At 42.8% G+C, this 22,135-nt stretch overlaps 1 protein-coding gene across 1 annotated transcript; it reads right to left on the bottom strand.

Annotated features, from left to right (window-relative positions):
• Positions 1-693: 693 nt before the first annotated feature.
• Positions 694-15,975, bottom strand: parp3 (poly (ADP-ribose) polymerase family, member 3). The gene is made up of 11 exons (NM_001139954.1): positions 15,894-15,975; positions 15,114-15,329; positions 14,293-14,418; positions 13,950-14,132; positions 7,633-7,771; positions 6,875-7,092; positions 6,501-6,659; positions 6,211-6,297; positions 5,830-6,007; positions 5,495-5,638; positions 694-2,033 (listed from the first exon to the last, which is right to left on the bottom strand). Exons 2-11 carry the CDS (start codon positions 15,306-15,308, stop codon positions 1,864-1,866), a joined length of 1,599 nt encoding a protein of 532 aa, NP_001133426.1. The 5' UTR covers positions 15,309-15,329; positions 15,894-15,975; the 3' UTR covers positions 694-1,863.
• Positions 15,976-22,135: the final 6,160 nt, after the last annotated feature.

Raw genomic sequence — 22,135 nt, 5'->3', positions numbered from 1 at the left:
ACTGTCACACATTGTGCACTGTGTGATTCCCCCCCTCCCTCCCAGACAGACACACACTCCACTGTCCCTTAAAGAGACAGTTATTCCCTGGGCCCTAGAGCACACCAATTCAAAAGACTGACATCAGCTCTGCATTAACATGTATATGCCAGTTGCAGTTAACATGTTGGCTTTTTCCAACAATGTGTGTCTGTACTACTTAGATGCAAATACCCCCCCCCCCCAAAAAAATGTTTTACAACCAAATATCACATTACTCATAGAGTGAGGGTTATTAAAACATGAGGTATAATCTTGTCGTGACTCCTGAACTTTCCTATATTGGATTTAGTGATTGACCCAGCTGTGGTGATATGAGAACATTTCCACCAATCACTGGATGACACTGTTCAATATATAGGTTTATGGAAGAAACTAATGGTAACCATCTGTGTTGGTGTTGCTGTTTATGGAAATGTTGAATGTGTTGTCTGAAGAATGTGGTCAACACATCCAACTGTGCATCTACAGCATGTTGCAAACATGTTGAGCAACAAACACTAAATAGTGGCAACCCACAGAAGTATCAAAAGTGCTGAAAAAAAATAACTTAAGAGTGATTTGTCAAAACACTGGGGTCTGGGCTGAGTTACATAAATAGTTGAAAGCATATGCAGTCTCCTAAGAGAGAGAGAGAGAGGTCTGACAGCCAGCTGGAGGGTTATTTGTTTATTGAGCCTTCAAGTAAATAGATCAGGTGCAAAAAGGCTCAGAGAGGTGGTCTGAGACTGAGTGTTCACTAGTGACACCTCCTGGTTACGAGGCAGAAGGACATTCTCTCAACAGGATGCTATGTGCAATAAACAGCCCAATAGTCTTACAGCGTCTCAGAGTTTGAGTGCTGATCCAGAATCAGATCACCATCCAATTATTCATTACGATTTAAAAGGCAAAACTGATCCTAGATCACGACTCCTACTCAAGACGCTTTGTGAATCTGGACCCAGGCCCAGGAAAATGTATAAACTGAAACAAGAGCATTGATCATCACCACAGGAACTTTCAGAGCCTTGCTAGGTAACACATGAATATTAACATACACAGTACACTGGGATTATAGATCTGCAAAGCTGCATGGTCTCCTTCATAGACACACACTACATGCAAATCAAATTTCTATAAGCATACAGATCAACTCGACAGTTATTCCTTCAAACATGCATTTTATTTCATGCCAATACAGCATATAGGCCTATCTAGTGTATTGAATTATGTTGCATGCACTAACATTCAAACAGTTATTGAAGAGAGATGTTTTCACAAAGTAGGTAAGTGAAAATAAAGCTTTATACAAGTATATTCAGAGTAGGAAATACTCACAGCTAAATGAAAACGTATAGTGCAGAATAAAGATACAGGTAGGTATTGTATTGCATATTAGTCAAGGTACAGTATTCACACTAAATCCAGTAAAAGGTAAAGAGAATAGTCCTCCCATAACAGAAATGAGTGGCCAAATAGTACAATAACATTGAAAATCCACAATACTATGGTCTGCTCAAAGTAAATATTGTAGACTAATAGAATTACAATAAGGATTATAATTTTAAGTGAGTGCAGTATTTATACTCCGGTTAAGAGTAGAATCACCAACGACTTGCAACTAAAACTGACAATGGAAGACTTCAAAGCCTGTTGTGTAAAGCATAAGGCACAGAGAAGTATATCAGATACATTATAGACAACTTTGGTTGAATATGGTACTCAGTGACAGTGATGTCTAACAACCACCTTCATTTGAATAATACTCTTGATACTCTACCAATTAGACAGAGTAGGAGACATCTCTCTCCTAGATGGCATAGGTGCCTCTCCCCTCTCCGGTTAAAACTTGAGCTCCAGCAGGTAGCGGATGCGACACTGGTTCTCCTTGTAGACCAGATACTCGCTGTTGGAGAAGACGCTGTCCTTGTACTGGGGCTGCTTAATGGGCTCACCCTGAGGCACAGCCACCTGCTTACCATCCAGAGTCAGGAAGATGTCCTTAGACGGGTCTGAAACAACACACAGTGTTCACTACACAACCATACAGCTGAAACACACAAGTGTTTAGGAGAGAGATGTCTCCTACTCTGTCTAATTGGTAGAGTATACAAACACTATACAAACACTGTACTGATATACACAACAAAAGTGTTCACTAGACTTATGCAGTCTTCTGGATATCTGCTAATCATCTACCGGATGTTTAGACATACAGTGACCACTTCAGTAGTGTATATGGAGAAAGACACTTGCAACTACAACTCTCTTACACAGACTCTTGGTTTCCCATCCTATTCAACTACCTCCCTCCGGCTTTTTATTCACGTTACCTGATGAAAATGCTGTACAATATGTGACCCGATTCAGGAAACTAGGCATATGTCGCAAGTCACGAGAGACTTTAGAACGTAAAAAAATATTTGATCAAAATGCGTTTTCTGGGAGAAATGTGTTCTCGAACATGAACTTTCAAGTGCCTTAAAAACAAACTTTTTTGCCATCTGTAAACACAAATAAAGTTGATAAATTAATAGCCTAGTTGGTTTAGCCAAAGAAAAAGCCAGGAACATTCCCGCTAACCATGACTAGCTGAGATAATGAGTGGGCCAGACATGCCGAGAGATGAGTTTCAGATTGTTCTGTGGTGTAGCATCTTGTGTCTTTAAAATGAGCTGCTCGTTATGCGTAAATAATCCTTTCTACTGCAGTTTGTTCGAAAGATATAACTTCAGCCATGGAGAACTGCAAATATGTTGCTACTGTTCTCAATAACACCGCTGCCCAGAATTTATCAGGCGCTATCGACAAAGGTCAGTGGGAAAAAGTTGTGATGGACTACTTTCTGGAGGACGACTGTGCCATGCTGACTTTCTCTCGGACTCTGTAAATGTATCAGACGATGAGGAAATCCCTGATTTAGGTAAAAACATTTTCATTGAAGAACATTTACATTTAAGTCATTTAGCAGACGCTCTTATCCAGAGCGACTTACAAATTGGTGCATTCACCTTATGATATCCAGTGGAACAACCACTTTACAATAGTGCATCTAAATCTTTTAAGGGGGGGGTTAGAAGGATTACTTTATCCTATCCTAGGTATTCCTTAAAGAGGTGGGGTTTCAGGTGTCTCCGGAAGGTGATGATTGACTCCGCTGTCCTGGCGTCGTGAGGGAGCTTGTTCCACCATTGGGGTGCCAGAGCAGCGAACAGTTTTGACTGGGCTGAGCGGGAACTGTGCTTCCTCAGAGGTAGGGGGGCCAGCAGGCCAGAGGTGGATGAACGCAGTGCCCTTGTTTGGTTGTAGGGCCTGATCAGAGCCTAAAGGTATGGAGGTGCCGTTCCCTTCACAGCTCCGTAGGCAATCACCATGGTCTTGTAGCGTATGCGAGCTTCAACTGGAAGCCAGTGTTGAGAGTGGAGGAGCGGGCTGACGTGAGAGAACTTGGGAAGGTTGAACACCAGACGGGCTGCGGCGTTCTGGATGAGTTGTAGGGGTTTAATGGCACAGGCAGGGAGCCCAGCCAACAGCGAGTTGCAGTAATCCAGACGGGAGATGACAAGTGCCTGGATTAGGACCTGCACCGCTTCTTGTGTGAGGCAGGGTCGTACTCTGCGAATGTTGTAGAGCATGAACCTACAGGATCGGGTCACCGCCTTGATGTTAGTGGAGAACGACAGGGTGTTGTCCAGGATCACGCCAAGGTTCTTAGCACTCTGGGAGGACACAAGGGAGTTGTCAACCGTGATGGCGAGATCATGGAACGGGCAGTCCTTCCCCGGGAGGAAGAGCAGAAGAAGACATTGTAGAGTCTTCTGATGACTGTGATGGGGAAGAAACGGCGATCAACAGTGTTGTTGTCACGGAGACGTTGACCCGAGTTTAGAAATCAGTGGAACACAACGGGCCAAACAAGCTGTGCAAACTAAATGGAAAAGATGAAAGGGGTTGCAGTCTGCCGTGAAGCTTTCATCCATGTATACGGGTAAGAATCTAACTACAGTTTCAGACGTTTGGGGTCACTTAGAAATGTCCTTTGTTTTTTAAGAAAAGCTAATTTTTTCACTAAAATATCATTAAATTGATCAGAAATAGAGTGTAGACATTGTTAATGTTGTAAATGACTATTGTAGCTGGAAACTGCAGATTTTTTACTTAGGCGTACAGAGGCCCATTATCAGCAACCATCACTCCTGTGTTCCAATGGCATATTGTGTTAGCTAATCCAAGTTTATCATTTTAAAAGGCTAATTGATCATTAGAAAACCCTTTTGCAATTATGTTAGCACAGCTGAAAACTGTTGTGCTAATTAAAGAAGCAATACAACTGGCCTTCTTTAGACTAGTTGAGTATCTGGAGCATCACCATTTGTGGGTTCAATTACAGGTTCAAAATAGCTAGAAACAAAGACCTTTCTTCTGAAACTCGTCAGTCAATTCATATTCTGAAAAATGAAGGTTATTCAATGCGAGAAATTGTCAGGAAACTGAAGATCTCGTACAATGCTGTGTACTACTCCCTTCACAGAACAGCGCAAACTGGCTCTAACCAGAATAGAAAGGGGAGTGGGAGGCCCCGGTGCACAACTGAGCAAGAGGACAAGTACATTAAAGTGTGGGTTCACAGCTCCAATCCAGATGTGTTGGTCATTACTGAGACATTGTTAAGAAAGAGTGTTCTGAACACTGATGTTAACCTTTCTGGTTATATCCTTTTTCGGCAAGCAGATCTTCCAAAGGTGGTGGAGTGGCAATCTTTACCAAGGAACACATTCAGTGCTCGGTAGTCTCCACTAAGTCTGTTCCCAAACAACTTGATTAGCTGGTTTTAAGCTTTCAAATAGCTATTTGTTGACTGTTGCTGACTGCCATCATCCACCATCAGCACCCGCTTATACCCTAACTGCCCTACCTAACATGGTTTAGACCCTTTCTTCTTTAAGGTTGCAGCCCCCATCATCGTTGAGCCTCTGTCACCTTTAACATGTCTTTCCTCTCTGGGGAGTTTCCCAGTGCTTGGAAGGCACTGGGAAATCCTAACCGTCATAGGTCAATTTCTATATTGTTCTTTTTATCAAAAGTCAACTGACTGGTTTTCTTGGTCTACAGTGTTCTCTCTGGTATGCGATCTGGTTTCTGCTTAGGTTATGGATGTGTCACTGCAATGTAAAGGTCATATATTATGTCACCACTGCGCTTGATTCTAAGCAATGTTGTGCTGCTACTGTTATTGACTTGGCCAAAGCTTATGATACGGTAGACCATTCCATTCTTGTGGATCGGCTAAGGAGTATTTGTGTCTGAGGGGAATTTGGCCTGGTTTGCCAACTACCTCTTCAAAGTGTGCAGTGTGTAAAGTCAGAACATTTGCTGTCTCAGCCACTGCCTGTCATCAAGGGAGTACCCCAAAGCGCAATCCTAGGACCCACGCTCTTCTTAATTGACATCAACATAGCTCAGGCTACTGTACCTGGTTCCAACTGTCCTCTAGCCACCACGCAGTTGTAGCCGGTAGGAGCCTCCTTCAGGGAGCTGTCGTCCATAGTGATGGTGTTTTCCTTCCCCAGCGCCACCTCGTTCAGAAACATCACCCCCCTGTCTTTAGATGTACGCACTACACAGGGACAGGACACATATGTAGTAAGTAGCACGTTATTTATTCACAAAACAAACAGTGTCGTAGTAGTGCACCTAACAGTCTTATACTCACTACATGAACATACATTTGGAAATTGACTGGATATTCCGAAGATGACGTCTAAAAGAGATACCGGTAGTTCAGCCACATGGTAGCTATAGCCTCACCGTATGCAGCTGACTTGCTGTTCTCCGAGGCAAAGTAGATGCCCCTGCCCACACGGCCCCCTGACTGGGGCATGATCCGAAGGCCGCCCTTCAAGATGGCTGCCACCACCGCCACATTGGTACCGTGCCACAGCAGACGCCGGTTCTCTAGACCGTCGTTCTCCCTGAATCTCTCTGCCTGGGGAGAACAATCCCCACAGAAAGATCAATCACTTTAAATACTAATGCTAAGTCAAACAAACCTACAGTTATAACAATATATTTATCTTGTACATACATCAGCACAAAAATCAAGATCACAGCAAATTAGTAAAAAAGAAAATACTCTATTACACGCTACAAGGATTATGACATGAAGTTGTTGAGCCATATGTTACCCACCTCAGTCTCTCTGTCCACCTCCCAGACATCTATAATCTTTGGCTGGTTGTGACTACATGCAGTGGCCTTCAGGTATCTCTCTATTACCTTTAAATGAGGCAAGAATGGAAATACAATGGAAGCTTAACATTTGCAATATTCTTCTCTTTGTAATATAAATGATGCTTTGTCACAGTAAATATAGTCACCCATTTAAATATGACCATCAGTATATCACTAAAGACTTGTCTGATTTTGAACAATACAGTGGTGTTTGTATAGAATTCAACTTCTATTAGAGACCACAGTACCTTGAATTCCTGTGTATCTCTTTGTAGTAGACTGAGTTTGCAGCTGAGAGACAGATAGTTTTGGTCCAGTGCATGAGGTACTTTCTCCACCTCCATCTGCTCCTGGGCCTTCTCAGTCTCAGCCTTCAAGTTCTGGGCTATCTCTATATCAGCCAGCACCTGCAGGGGACAGCACAGTCAGGAATGGGATCAGGCCTGGACAAGACCACTCATGATTAGGGCCAGGAGTTTCACCAGACCTGATCAGGGAAAACTGGTTTCTTATTGTAGGCTATTAAAAAACTATTGGCCCTAAATAGTACTGACCAAGATCAATGTCATTCCATAAAGCACAATACTGTGACAGCGTCTAATCAAGTACAAGGTGATCTCACCAGAAGCATCTTCTTCTTCTTCTCCACGATCTCAGAACTGTCGATGACCGGGGGCCTGGTGCGTCCAAAGTTGTGTGGGATGGTGGTGAAGAACTTGGAGGAGAGTTCCTCCAGTTTGGGCCTGCTGGCGTTCATGGCTCCCTCGATCTCCTCCAGCACCTCAAAGCCCTTAGCGATCTGCATCTTGCTCAGCTTCCCCAGGGGCATCTTCTTTATGTCTGGTGGCCCAAAGAGAGAGACAAAAATGGGGGATATGATTACACACATATCACTGCTCTGTCTGAGTTCATATGTTAGACACCTGCAAAGTTTATATAGGCCTATGTTGACTGCTCTCCTCTACATTGGTAAAATGTGGTAGTTAGGGAACTTGCAACACAGCTGAATAAACATTGTATACATTTTACAGTCATACTTACATTATCGATCAGACAAACTAGGTTTTTATATGGATTAGACATTTAGCTCCAGATCGCCAGGCTTTACCCTCCATTTAAAATGACTAATGATTTAGGATACTCTTCTCTGATCACATAGAACAGATGCCTGGGCTTCCCTGACTTCAGTTTAACAGCCTAGTATATCATTGCACTGACAGAGTAAAACACAATACAACAAGCAGTCCAGTCCAACAGGTATGTTACATAACAGAACATGTGTACATAGACAGACAGCACCCAGGCTTACTGACTGAGGAACAGAAAGTTGCTTCAGTGCTGGAGGGGTACAGGTGGTGTGCTGGACAGATTGACACCCACCCAGGTTCATGCACTCCATGGCCTCTTTGAACATGTCATTGCTGAAGATGAGCTGGATGAGCTTCTGCGTGGGGCTATCCAGGGTGCAAGGGAGGATGTTTCTGGGGCCCTTGACAATCTTCCCATCAACACAGTCCACCTGCAAAAGCCAGAAGAGAGCATGTTATAGAGAGGGAACAGAAATGGACACAGCAAAACTATAAATGAGTCAGCCTGACCGCCTGAGCGTATTGTAAGATATACTAATTACAAGAACCAGGAAGGTAAAAAGTTGTTATTCTTTAGAGTATGGTTGGGCGATGTCTGAAATTACAGCTATTTTTTGATAGAGACAAAGATATATATATATATTACAGCCATATCAAGTGCAGGCTATTGCATCATCTTGAGGATCTGGGTAAGGGCATTTGCATAATTCTTCATTTAGGCTACTTCAGACTGTAAATAATAAAAAATAAAAAAAACATTTCACTAAGTAACTTTAGAATAGCCTGCCTTATATTAAATCAGAAAAAAAACAATGGCTGACTTGGTGGTGTTAAGCAGTCCTTCGGTTTCAGGCAATGGATGGACAGACTACAAACCTCCAACATTTACAAGTCCATCATCCTGCGGAGTTACTCTGGGCAGAAAAGGTGAACATGCTGGCGTTTGCTGCCAGAAACCTTCAGGTAGGTCTAAGACATGGTAAAAAACAACTAAACCTAATGGTTCCTCATTGCACTTTATTTAAATGTAGCCTATATTCAAATCCAGATGCATCTTATTCGAAAGATATAGAATATTTTAGCCTAATATATAGGCTGTCAAACCCTTAGACTTACATGCATATTTTTTTGGACTCATTTGTTATTTTAGTACTTATTTTGTTTAGGCTACTTTATTTTCTAACTTGTTGGCCTATACTTAGGATTTGTACAGTTCGAAATGCAAAAAAAGTATATGCTAATTGGCCTATTCATTTTTTGCCTACACCAATGTTCATTCAAGTGTTATAAAGAATGTTATAGGCTAAATAATTTGTTTTTCAGGAGCTGACTTTTATGTGTGTGTGTTATTTTGCTCATCTTAATCTTTTATTTTTATTGGCCAGTTTGAGATATGGCTTTTTCTTAGCAACTCTGTCTAGAAGGCCAGCATCCCAGAGTCGCCTCTTCACTGTTGACATTGAGACTGGTGTTTTGCGGGTAGTATTTAATGAAGCTGCCAGTTGAGGACTTGTGAGGCGTCTGTTTCTCAAACTAGACACTAATGTACTTGTCCTCTTGCTCAGTTGTGCACCGGGGCCTCCGACTCTTCCTATTCTGGTTAGAGCCAGTTTGCTCTATTCTGTGAAGGGAGTAGTACACAGCATTGTACGAGATCTTCAGTTTCATAGCAATTTCTCACATGGAATAACCTTCATTTCTCAGAACAAGAATTGACTGACGAGTTTCAGAAGAAAGGTGTTTGTTTCTGGCCATTTTGAGCCTGTAATCAAACCCACAAATGCTAATGCTCCAGATACTCAACTAGTCTAAAGGACAGTTTTACTGCTTCTTTAAATCAGAACAACAGATTTCAGCTGTGCTAACGTAATTGCAAAAGGGTTTTCTAATGATCAATTAGCCTTTTAAAATGATAAACTTGGATTAGCTAACAATGTGCCATTTGAACCCAGGAGTGATGGTTGCAGATAACGGGCCTCTGTACGCCTATGTAGATATTCCATTAAAAGCCGTTTCCAGCTACAATAGTAATTTACAACATTAACAATGTCTGCACTGTATTTCTGATCCATTTGATGTCGTTTTAAAAAATGGAAATTTAATGCTTTTCTTTCAAAAAGAAGGACATTTCTAAGTGACCACAAACTGTGTGCGCACACACACACACACAGAGTCGTGGCCAAAAGTTTTGAGAATGACACAAATATTAATTTTCACAAAGTTTGCTGCTTCAGTGTCTTTAGATATTTTTGTCAGATGTTACTATGGAATACTGAAGTATAATTACAAGCATTTCATAAGTGTCAAAGGCTTTTATTGACAATTACATGAAGTTGATGCAAAGAGTCAATATTTGCAGTGTTGACCCTTCTTTTTCAAAACCTCTGCAATCCACCCTGGCATGCTGTCAATTAACTTCTGGGCCACATCCTAACTGATGGCAGCCATTCTTGCATAATCAATGCCTGGAGAATGTCAGAATTTGTGGGTTTTTGTTTGTCCACTTGCCTCTTGAGGATTGACCACAAGTTCTCAATGGGATTAAGGTCTGGGGAGTTTCCTGGCCATGGACCCAAAATATTGATGTTTTGTTCCCCGAGCCACTTAGTTATCACTTTTGCTGTATGGCAGGTGCTCCATCATGCGGGAAAATGCATTGTTCGTCACCAAACTGTTCCTGGATGGTTGGGAGAAGTTGCTCTCGGAGGATGTGTTGGTACCATTCTTTATTCATGGCTGTGTTCTTAGGCAAAATTGTGAGTGAGCCCACTCCCTTGGCTGAGAAGCAACCCCACACATGAATGAATGGTCTCAGTATGCTTTACTGTTGGCATGACACAGGACTGATGGTAGCGCTCACCTTGTCTTCTCCTGACAAGCTTTCTTCCGGATGCCCCAAACAATCGGAAAGGGGATTCATCAGAGAAAATGACTTTACCCCAATCCTCAGCAGTCCAATCCCTGTACCTTTTGCAGAATATCAGTCTGTCCCTGATGTTTTTCCTGGAGAGAAGTGGCTTCTTTGCTGCCCTTCTTGACACCAGGCCATCCTCCAAAAGTCTTCGCCTCACTGTGCGTGCAGATGCACTCACACCTGCCTGCTGCCATTCCTGAGCAAGCTCTGTACTGGTGGTGTCCCGATCCCGCAGCTGAATCAACTTTAGGAAACGGTCCTGGCGCTTGCTGGATTTTCTTGGGTGCCCTGAAGCCTTCTTCACAACAATTGAACCGCTATTTTCAACATTGTAGAATAATAGTGAAGAGATCAAACTATGAAATAACACATATGGAACCATGTTGTAACCAAAGAAAGTGTTACACAATTGAAAATATATTTTATATTTGAGATTCTTCAAATAGCCACCCTTTGTCTTGATGACAGCTTTGCACATTCTTGGCATTCTCTCAACAAGATTCAGGAGGAATGTTTTTCAACAGTCTTGAAGGAGTTCCCACATATGCTGAGCACATTCTGGCTGCTTTTCCTTCACTCTGTGGTCCAACTCATCCCAAACCATCTCAATTGGGTTGACGTCAGGTGATGGTGGAGGCCAGGTCATGTGATGCAGCACTCATTACACTCCTTGGTCAAATAGCCCTTACACAGCCTGGAGGTGTGTTGGGTCATTGTCCTGTTGAAAAAACAGATGATAGTGGGACTAAGACCAAACCAGATGTGATGGCGTATCGCTACAGAATGCTGTGGTAAGCATGCTGGTTAAGTGTGCCTTGAATTCTAAATAAATCACAGACAGTGTCACCAGCAAAGCACCGACACACCATCACAGCTCCTCCTCTATCCTTCACGGAGGGAACCACACATGCGGAAATCATCCGTTCACCTACTCTGCGTCTCACAAAGACAAGGTGGTTGGAACCAAAAATGTCAAATTTGGACTCATCAGACCAAAGGACAGATTTCCACCTGTCTAATGTCCATTGCTCGTGTTTCTTGGCCCAAGCAAGTCTTTGTCTTGTTGGTGTCCTTTAGTAGTGGTGTCTTTGCAGCAATTTGACCATGAAGGCCTGATTCACGCAGTCTCCTCTGAACAGTTGATGTTGAGATGTGTCTGTTACTTCAACTCTGTGAAGCATTTATTTGGGCTGCATTCTGAGGTGCAGCCAACTCTTATCCTCTGCAGCAGAGGTAACTCTGGGTCTTCCATTCCTGTGGCGGTCCTCATGAGTGCCAGTTTCATCATAGCACTTGATGGTTTTTGCAACTGCATTTGAAGAAACTTTCAAAGTTCTTGAAAATATCCAGATTGAGTGACCTTCATGTCTTAAAGTAATGATGGACTGTCGTTTCTCTTTGCTTATTTGAGCTGTTCTTGACATAATATGGACTTGGTCTTTTACCAAATAGGGCTATCATCTGTATACCAACCTTACCTTGTCACAACACAACTGATTGGCTCAAACGCATTAAAAAGGAAAGAAAATCCACCAATAACTTTAAACAAGGCACACCTGTTAATTGAAATGCATTCCAGATGACTACTTCATGAAGCTGGTTGAGAGAATGCCAAGCGTGCGCAAAGCTGTTCTCAAGGTAAAGGGTGGGTACTTTAAAGGATCTCAAATATTCAACATTTTGATTTGTTTAACACTTGTTTGGTTACTACATGATTCCATATGTGTTATTTCATAGTTTTGATGCCTTCACCATTATTCTACAAAAAAAAAAAAAAAAAGGAAAATTAAAGAAAAACCCTGGAATGACAGTGCATGTCAGCTCCTGCTCCAGGAAGAGTCTTGGTGGTTCCAAACTTCTTTCACTTAAAATTGATGAATGCCACTGTGTTCTTGGGGACCTTCAATGCTGCAGACATTTTTGGTACCCTTCCCCAGATCTGTGCCTCGAAGTGTGTCTCGAAGCTCTACAGACAATTCCTTTGACCTCATTACTTTTTTTTACGCTGACATGCACTGTCAACTGTGGAACCATATATAGACAGGTGTGTGCCTTTCCAAATCATGTCCAATCAACTGAATTTACCACAGGTGGACTCCAATCAAGTTGTAGAAACATCTCAAGGATGATCAATAGAAACAGGATGCACCTGAGCTCAAATTCTAATCTCATAGCAAAGAGTCTGAATGCTTATGTAAAGAATATTTGAATAAATATTTTTACTTTGTTTTTACTTTGTCATTATGGGGTATTGTGTGTAGATTGCTGAGGATTATAATTTATTTAATGAATTTTAGAATAAGGCTGTAACGTAACAAAATGTGGAAAAAGTCAAGGGGTCTGAATACTTCCCAAAGGCACTGTATGTAAAAAAAAAAAAGAAAAAAAGAAAGTTCCTTTTTCAGGACCCTGTCTTTCAAAGATAATTCGTAAAAATCCAAATAACTTCACAGATCTTCATTGTAAAGGGTTTAAACACTATTTCCCATGCTTGTTCAATGAACCATAAACAATTAATGAACATGCACCTGTGGAACAGTCGTTAAGACACTAACAGCTTACAGACGGTAGGCAATTAAGGTCACAGTTATGAAAACTTAGGACACTAAAGAGGCCTTGCTACTGACTCTGAAAAACACCAAAAGAAAGATGCCCAGGGTCCCTGCTCTTCTGCGTGAACGTGCCCTAGGCATGCTGCAAGGAGGCATGAGGACTGCAGATGTGGCCAGGGCAATAAATTGCAATGTCCGTACTGTGAGACGCCTAAGACAGCGCTACAGGGAGACAGGACGGACAGCAGATCGTCCTCGCAGTTGCAGACCACGTATAACAACACCTGCACAGGATCGGTACATCCAAACATTACACCTGCGGGACAGGTACAGGATGGCGGCAACAACAACTGTCCGAGTTACACCAGGAACGCACAATCCCTCCATCAGTGCTCAGACTGTCCGCAATAGGCTGAGAGAGGCTGGACTGAGGGCTTGTAGGCCTGTTGTAAGGCAGGTCCTCACCAGACATCACCAGCAACAACGTTGCCTATGGGCACAAACCCACCGTCGCTGGACCAGACAGGACTGGCAAAAAGTGCTCTTCATTGACGAGTCCCATTGAGCACATCTGGGACCTGTTGGATCGGAGGGTGAGGGCTAGGGCCATTCCTCCCAGAAATGTCTGGGAACTTGCAGGTGCCTTGGTGGAAGAGTGGGGTAACATCTCACAGCAAGAACTGGCAAATCTGGTGCAGTCCATGAGGAGGAGATGCACTGCAGAACTTAATGCAGCTGGTGGCCACACCAGATATTGACTGTTACTTTTGATTTTGATCCCCCTTTGTTCAGGGACACATTATTCCAGTTCTGTTAGTCACATGTCTGTGGAACTTGTTCAGTTTATGTCTCAGTTGTTGAATCTTATGTTCATACAAATATTTACACATGTTAAGTTTGCTGAAAATAAACGCAATTGACAGTGAGTGGACGTTTCGTTTTTTCGCTATGGCAAATAGGGAATAGGCCATTTGGCTTGTCGCAATGCTGTGTATTCAGCATTGCTCTGCCAGACTCCGGTGGTGAATTCAAGTTCAAATATGCTAAAACATCAACAATGACTGTCAAACATCATTGATACATAAAATTGCCAAACCCTACTTTAGAATCTGTGGTCCTACTGAGACCCAGCCACCACTTTACCTTGACCTCTGCATCCTGGTCTCCATCCACCTCTATCAGTGTGTACTTCCCCGGGTGAGACTCAAAGTTGTCCCGCTCCTTCCAGCTGTTCATCGTCTTGTCTTTGAACTTCTTCTCAAAGTCTTTGATGGCTTTGTCTGGGCTGTTGGAGAGGTCTGATAGGTTTGACTGGCCTGTTTCTCCCTTTAAGGGAGAGAGGAGAAGATGATGCTCAATTCTGGGTGCTCAATAAATTAATAGCTTAGTATTTAACATAATTAACTAAAATGTAGATTTACTACTAAAGTATACACAGGAATGTGTAGTAAACTACCATCGTGTCTTTGTCTGAAATTAAGCTTACCACTCTCCCCCATCTGGTCCAGCAGTAGTAAGAGTCATCTATACACAACACTTGAATGACATAAAACTTGTTGTTGTTATTTCCAATGTTGGTCTGATTCAGCATGCAATCATAATCTTCATGCACCTGTGGGGGAGATTAAAGGAGGACATTCATCTATTGCACTGCACAGCAGTCTGTCCTACTGAGGTGACTGCAAGGCTGATCAAACAAATCAAGGCAAATACCAGTTACTAGTGACAGTTTCTCAGATTCTGCTACATATGAATGATTAGCAAACACGCTGTAGCAACACATTGGTCTTTTGAAACAGCTGTAACTGAATGCAGCATATACAGTAGATATGAGTGACCTTACACACTCATTATCTCAGGTATCTTGGGGGAGCGTACATTACAACTGAGCAGAGGTAATGTCTTGAACAAGGAAAGAAGAGAATAGTCCCCTTCTGTATTAGATGAATGCAAGAGGCAAATGTCTCTCACTCTCAGGGAGTTTACTTCCAACTGAAACTATTACTGTACCCTACATGTCACTTCTAAGGTTTGTATATTGGAATGTAGTCAAACCTCATTGATTCTAAATGAAGGGTGTGGCTGAACTAAACTCACACAGCCATTCATTGTCATAGCCTTTACAGTCAGTGTGTGACAAGTGCTTCAATCACAGTAACACTTTCAAAGTACCTCAATGAGTAATACTGACTGCACAGGAGGACTTTTGAGCTGAAATAGTACACAATACATTTATATGATTGGTGGCACAGGCAGCCCAATAAATAGTCTACTCCCTGCCTTGATATGGCATGATGTCCAACTCACCCTTCCTGAATGCTGTTCTGACAGCAAGCAGTGCTCATCAGCCTTCCTTTTGCCCTTAACTTCTGGCCCTGCAGCTTTCAGAGCCTCTTTGGCAGAGGTAAAGGCATCCTTTGGTGTGTCAGGCTCTTGCTTGACCTTCTTTCCACCCGTTTTATTGGCTTTGGTGGATGAGGCAGCCCTTCTCTTTGGTGCCATCCCTTATCCTTATTTCAATTACTGCAGAAAAGAGAAACATTATGCATCAACAACACACTAAACTTTGAAGAATGAATGATAGTATTGAGGCAGGTGGCTTTCACCTAATCCCCTTTCACCTTTTTCTGGCACACTGGCCAATGGCAGTGGTGTTTTGATACAGCTGAGTGAGGCGTGGTACTTCCAGTAACACAGAAGTAGCAGCAGCAGACACAGTAGAAACAGCAGACAAGCTCTGACGTGGCTGGTAAATTCCCTGACCTGTCTAAGGTGGCACTGAGGAGGTTGAGCGAGTGCTAATTAGCTAGCTACAGCAGCTGTGCTAGCTGTATTTCCATGTACAACCCCTCAGTAATGTTTAGGTAGATAGCTAGCTAGTTTAGTTAGCTTGGCGCAAAGTCCAATAACTTCATTTTGTGGGTGTGTAGCTAGCTAGCTAACGTTAGCTAAACGCCGTTGGTATCGAGAAGTTCACGCATTAGCGTTAGCTAGCTAACTAACTACAAGGCTATGGATGCCGCTACAGTTGACAGAAATTGGAAGCTAGCTAAATAATTTGCGAACCTTTATCGACTTGCTACTTACCTTAGAGCAGGTATTCGGCAGGTCGAGCGGTCACTGTCAGAAGTAGCAGAACACAATATTTTGACAGACACACTTCTCACCGACTGTCGAGGAAGTTCTACTTCCGCTTTTAGAGGGGGGAGGGGTAAGCGGCATTCAGAAAGTTGCGGATACAAATGTACATTATAGAGCAGGGATGGGCAACTGGAGGCCCACCGGATAAAAAAAAGTACAACATTTTCTCTACGCCCCATGGCAAAATGTGTAGAATTGCAGAAAATTAACTCTGAAACATTCTCTCTGCTGTCAAGAGGGGGGCCGCTAAAATGCTTTGGGGCCAAATGGCTAGTGCTAGTGCCGGCTTTGAGTGCATGTGTGGGTATGGATGTGGGTACTGCAGACCCACGAGCCACTGCTGCCCCTCATGATGAGTTCAGATTTTTTTGTGACCACCCCCCCATCAATGTTGCCCATCCCGGTTATAGAGAGACTGTCCATTCAAGGTGTGGTCCGTAATTCATATTACACACTGAGACCTACATGTGCACTTTATTTGATAGGGAATTCAATCTGAATTTCTGAATTCAATGTTCTGCCATTCTGTATTGAATACAAAAGTATTATCAGGCATTGAAAACGCATTGGCAATTGGTCCTCATAAATAAGGGACTGCTACCAAACTACTACAGGTAGGCTATTGTTGCAAACACCATTATACAGAAGAAGAAGAAGACTGCTAAAGATGGCATAATTAGAGTTGTTCTGATCAGAGTTGCCTGGTCTCTGTCTGTCCTGTAACTTCAACCTGAGAGTAGTTGGGTACAACCTGTCAAAACATTGAATTCAACTTGTGCAATGTGAGGATTCAGGTTTCTGTTTGTTTTCCAAAATGTCTCGCATACCTGTGGAAGGCAGACTCAGGCCCCAGCTGGATTCTGGCTTGAATGTGATTTACACCAGCCTACCTACAGTATCTGGCCCGACCCTACAGCAGCCTCTGAGAGTCCTGCCTTACTGACATGACCTTTGCCTCAAGGAGACTAGTGATGGGTGAGCCAGCCTCCAGATTGCACCCAATCACAGCTGCACACTGTCCTCTCTGACTCAGGTGGCAGGTGTGACTGTTTTATCAACCATGGTCTGGCCATTCATGTACAACTTGATTTGCCTGCCCTACACTGTTTTATTTTAAATGGTCATATCATATAGTACTGTATCATGATATAGGTTAATATTTGCTCAGATTATGGCACACTATATTGCCCAATCACTGGTGAAAGTGTAGCCGGTGTAACTTTTAAACAGAGAGCTCTCTATACCTAAAACTCTTCCATTACTCATATTAACAGACCTTATCAACTTTGCAGTGCATGATTGGAATGTCTCTTATGGTTACTCAATTATGTTAACATGTGACTGTGAATGTCTGGGTGTCAGGACCAGTTTTACAGCCTGGTCTCATAGACTGGACGAAACATAGTAAATGTTAATCGGGGACACTCAAATTAGTATGAAATGTTACTTTTGATATGTTTATATAAGACAGATAGTTACTAAAGGCAAAAATGAAAGTACGGTGGGTGGGTGGTCTGGTGGGCGTATAACACGAATGTCTAGCAACCCAAATCATGCACAACTTTAGCATTTTAGCTAATGAGCAAATATTCAACTACTTACTACTTTTCAGTTATTTTACAACTACTTAGCATGCTAGATAACCCTTCCACTAACCCTAACCCTTTCAGCTAACCCTTCCCCTTCCCCTAACCCTTACCTTAACCCAACTCCTAAACTTAACCCTAACCCCTAACCTAGATAACATTAGCCAGGTGCCTCAAATTAGCCACCTAGATAGTATTCATAACATATCATACATTTTTTGCAAATTTGTAACATGTTGTATGTTTTGCAAATTCATAACATATAAAACGAATTGAAATTCATAACATATCATACGAAATAGGTCATGGGCATTGACAAATTAATACATACCATACAAAACATAACATAGCATACTAAAGAGGGGTTGTTTTAAATGCGGAAGACACAGTTCTGTTGAAGGCATTCAGTTGTACAACTGACTAGGTATCCACCTTTCCCTTTTAACTTCTTTGGGATAGGGGGCAGTGTTTTCACGGCCGGATAAAAAACGTACCCGATTTAATCTGGTTACTACTCCTGCCCAGAAACTAGAATATGCATATAATTAGTAGATTTGGATAGAAATCACTCTAAAGTTTCTAAAACTGTTTGAATGGTGTCTGGGAGTATAACAAAACTCATATGGCAGGCCAAAACCTGAGAAGATTCCATACAGGAAGTGCCCTGTCTGACAATTTGTTGTCCTTCTGTTGCATCTCTATCGACATTACAGCATCTGTGCTGTAACGTGACACTTTCTAAGGCTTCCATTGGCTCTCTAAAGCCGCCAGAAAGTGAAATGGGGTGTCTGCTGTCTCTGGGCAAAGTACAACAGCAGAGTTTGTAAGTGGTCAGCCTGGGGACAGTGAGACTGAGATGCGCGTTCACGAGACTTCTCCATTTTTTTTCTTTCAGCCTTTGAATGAATACAACGTCACCCGGTTGGAATATTATCGCTATTTTACGAGAAAAATAGCATAAAAATTTATTTTAAACAGTGTTTGACATGCTTCTAAGTACGGTAATGGAATATTTTGAATTTTTTGGTCATGAAATGCGCTTGCGCATTACCCTTCGGATAGTGACCTGAACGCACGAACAAAACGGAGGTATTTGGATATAACTATGGATTATTTGGAACCAAAACAACATTTGTTGTTGAAGTAGAAGTCCTGGGAGTGCATTCTGACGAAGAACAGCAAAGTTAATACAATTTTTCTAATAGTAATTCTGAGTTTAGTGAACCCCAAACTTGGTGGATGTCAAATTAGCTAGTCTGTGATGGCCGAGCTATGTACTCAAAATATTGCAAAATGTGCTTTCGCCGAAACGCTATTTTAAAATCGGACATAGCGATTGCGTAAAGGAGTTCTGTATCTATAATTCTTAAAATAATTGTTATGTATTTTGTCAACGTTTATCATGAGTAATTTAGTAAATTCACCGGAAGTTTTCGGTGGGTATGCTAGTTCTGAACATCACATGCTAATGTAAAAAGCTGGTTTTTGATATAAATAGGAACTTGATTGAACAAAACATGCATGTATTGTATAACATAATGTCCTAGGAGTGTCATCTGATGAAGATCATCAAAGGTTAGTGCTGCATTTAGCTGTGGTTTGGGTTTATGTGACATATATGCTTGCTTGGAAAATGGCTGTGTGATTATTTGTGTCTATGTACTCTCCTAACATAATCTAATGTTTTGCTTTCGCTGCAAAGCCTTTTTGAAATCGGACAATGTGGTTAGATAAACGAGAGTCTTATCTTTAAAATGGTGTAAAATAGTTGATTGTTTGAGAAAATTGAATTGTGGTATTTTAGTTGGTTTTGTATTTCGCGCCGTGCGATGCCATTGGCTGTTGGCTAGGGGTTCCGCAGGCGGAACGGGGTTCCGCTAGCGGAACGTCTGTCCTCAACAGGTTAATGGAGTGTCTCGGTTTAGAATAATACGAAATGCTCTGAGACCAGGTTGGTTTTTAGTGTGATTGCCCTCACCAATATTGGCACACAGAATGTATTCATAGCCAGCTATTCCTATTTATTGGTGTGATCGTATGCACTCAACCAAATTAAAGAGTATAAGCTTTATAATACTGATGTAGAAAATTAGCAATTTGCAGTGTAGCCATGTACCTCTGAAATAGAATATCTTATTGTGTTATGGAAATGTCCTTATCTCAAATATTTCCATGTTCACTTAGAGGTACTATTGACTGTGACTAACTGATAGATGAATAGTGTATGTTAAGAGGAACAACAGACATTTTGTCTTGTGTATCAGCAATTTACATGGAGCAGCATGGCAAGAGATTTAGGAAGTCTAGTGTTACTCTCTTACAAGGTTCTGCAGGGCCATCATGCACCCCAAAAGTCTGATGGGGCACAAAGTACATGAGGATTACTGGTGAGTGGTTAGGACGGGGGCTAGGCCCCCAGTTGGGAAGTTGGAGAATTTTGTATTTTTCAAACACCTGAAACAGCTTTTTCCTGCAATAGAGCCATATAATCGTTATAGTTAATTCTGTATATTTTTCTGCCTATCTAAGCATCCCTCTTGATCTGTCCTCTTGACATGTATTAGTTTTATATATTTTTTTGTTTGTTTTTATTTTTTTGAAAAATGTTTACCCCTTTTTTCCCCCAATTTCGTGGTATCCAATTGGTAGTTACAGTCCAGTCCCATCGCTGCAACTCTTAGATGGACTCGGGAGAGGCAAAGGTCGAGAGCCGAGCATCCTCCGAAACACAACCCAGCCAGGCTTCTTCTTCTTACTGCTTCTTGACACAACACCCGCTTAACACGGAAGCCAGCCACACCAATGTGTCGGAGAAAACACCGTACACCTGGCAACCGTGTCAGTGTGCATTGCGCCCAGCCCGCCACACGAGTCGCTAGTGCCCAAATGGACAAGAACATCCCTGCCGGCCAAACCCTCCCCTAACCCGGACGATGCTGGGCCAATTGTGCGCCATCCCATGGGTCTCCCAGTCGCGGCTGGCTGCGACAGAGCCTGGACTCGAAACAGGTTCTCTAGTGGCACAGCTAGCACTGCGATGTAGTGACTTAGACCTATGCACCACTCGGGAGGCCTTGTAGTAGTTGTTTTAATGAATAAGACGTTTTTCATATCACTAACTTTTTTCCGCCTTTTGCTTATATCTGAAAGGAATTGCCGGTATCAAAGCCCTAACTATACTGCTCAGAAAAATAAAGGGAACACTTAAACAACACATCCTAGATCTGAATGAAATAAATAATCTTATTAAATACTTTTTTCTTTACATAGTTGAATGTGCTGACAACAAAATCACACAAAAATAATCAATGGAAATCCAATTTAACAACCCATAGAGGTCTGGATTTGGAGTCACACTCAAAATTAAATTGGAAAACCACACTACAGGCTGATCCAACTTTGATGTAATGTCCTTAAAACAAGTCAAAATGAGGCTCAGTAGTGTGTGTGGCCTCCACGTGCCTGTATGACCTCCCTACAACGCCTGGGCATGCTCCTGATGAGGTGGCGGATGGTCACCTGAGGGATCTCCTCCCAGACCTGGACTAAAGCATCCGCCAACTCCTGGATAGTCTTTGGTACAACGTGGCGTTGGTGGATGGCGCGAGACATGATGTCCCAGATGTGCTCAATTGGATTCAGGTCTGGGGAACGGGCGGGCCAGTCCATAGCATCAATGCCTTCCTCTTGCAGGATCTGCTGACACACTCCAGCCACATGAGGTCTAGCATTGTCTTGCATTAGGAGAAACCCAGGGCCAACCGCACCAGCATATGGTCTCACAAGGGGTCTGAGGATCTCATCTCGGTACCTAATGGCAGTCAGGCTACCTCTGGCGAGCACATGGAGGGCTGTGCGGCCCCCCAAAGAAATGCCACCCCACACCATGACTGACCCACCGCCAAACCGGTCATGCTGGAGGATGTTGCAGGCAGCAGAACGTTCTCCACGGCGTCTCCAGACTCTGTCACGTCTGTCACGTGCTCAGTGTGAACCTGCTTTCATCTGTGAAGAGCACAGGGCGCCGGTGGCGAATTTGCCAATCTTGGTGTTCTCTGGCAAATGCCAAACGTCCTGTTGGGCTGTAAGCACAACTGCCACCTGTGGACGTCGGGCCCTCATACCACCCTCATGGAGTCTGTTTCTGACCGTTTGAGCAGACACATGCACATTTGTGGCCTGCTGGAGGTCATTTTGCAAGGCTCTGGCAGTGCTTCTCCTGCTCCTCCTTGCACAAAGACGGAGGTAGCGGTCCTGCTGCTGGGTTGTTGCCCTCCTATGGCCTCCTCCACGTCTCCTAATGTACTGGCCTGTCTCCTGGTAGCGCCTCCATGCTCTGGACACTACGCTGACAGACACAGCAAACCTTCTTGCCACAGCTCACATTGATGTGCCATCCTGGATGAGCTGCACTACCTGAGCCACTTGTGTGGGTTGTAGACTCCGTCTCATGCTACCACTAGAGTGAAAGCACCGCCAGCATTCAAAAGTGACCAAAACATCAGCCAGGAAGCATAGGAACTGAGAAGTGGTCTGTGGTCCCCACCTGCAGAACCACTCCTTTATTGGGGGTGTCTTGCTAATTGCCTATACTTTCCACCT

Source organism: Salmo salar, chromosome 22 (genome assembly GCF_965601325.2).
Source record: "Salmo salar chromosome 22, fSalSal1, whole genome shotgun sequence".
NCBI lineage: Eukaryota > Metazoa > Chordata > Actinopteri > Salmoniformes > Salmonidae > Salmo > Salmo salar.
This window is presented reverse-complemented; position numbering and strand designations above follow the sequence as displayed.

Excerpts from the sequence above, each read along its gene's own strand:
- parp3 (NM_001139954.1), bottom strand. The coding sequence starts at position 15,308 with ATGGCACCAAAGAGAAGGGCTGCCTCATCCACCAAAGCCAATAAAACG. Across the intron at positions 7,093-7,632 it reads CATGGAGTGCATGAACCTGG|ACATAAAGAAGATGCCCCTG; the intron begins GTGGGTGTCAAT and ends TTGGGCCACCAG. Across the intron at positions 6,660-6,874 it reads AGAAGAAGAAGATGCTTCTG|GTGCTGGCTGATATAGAGAT; the intron begins GTGAGATCACCT and ends TGTCCCCTGCAG.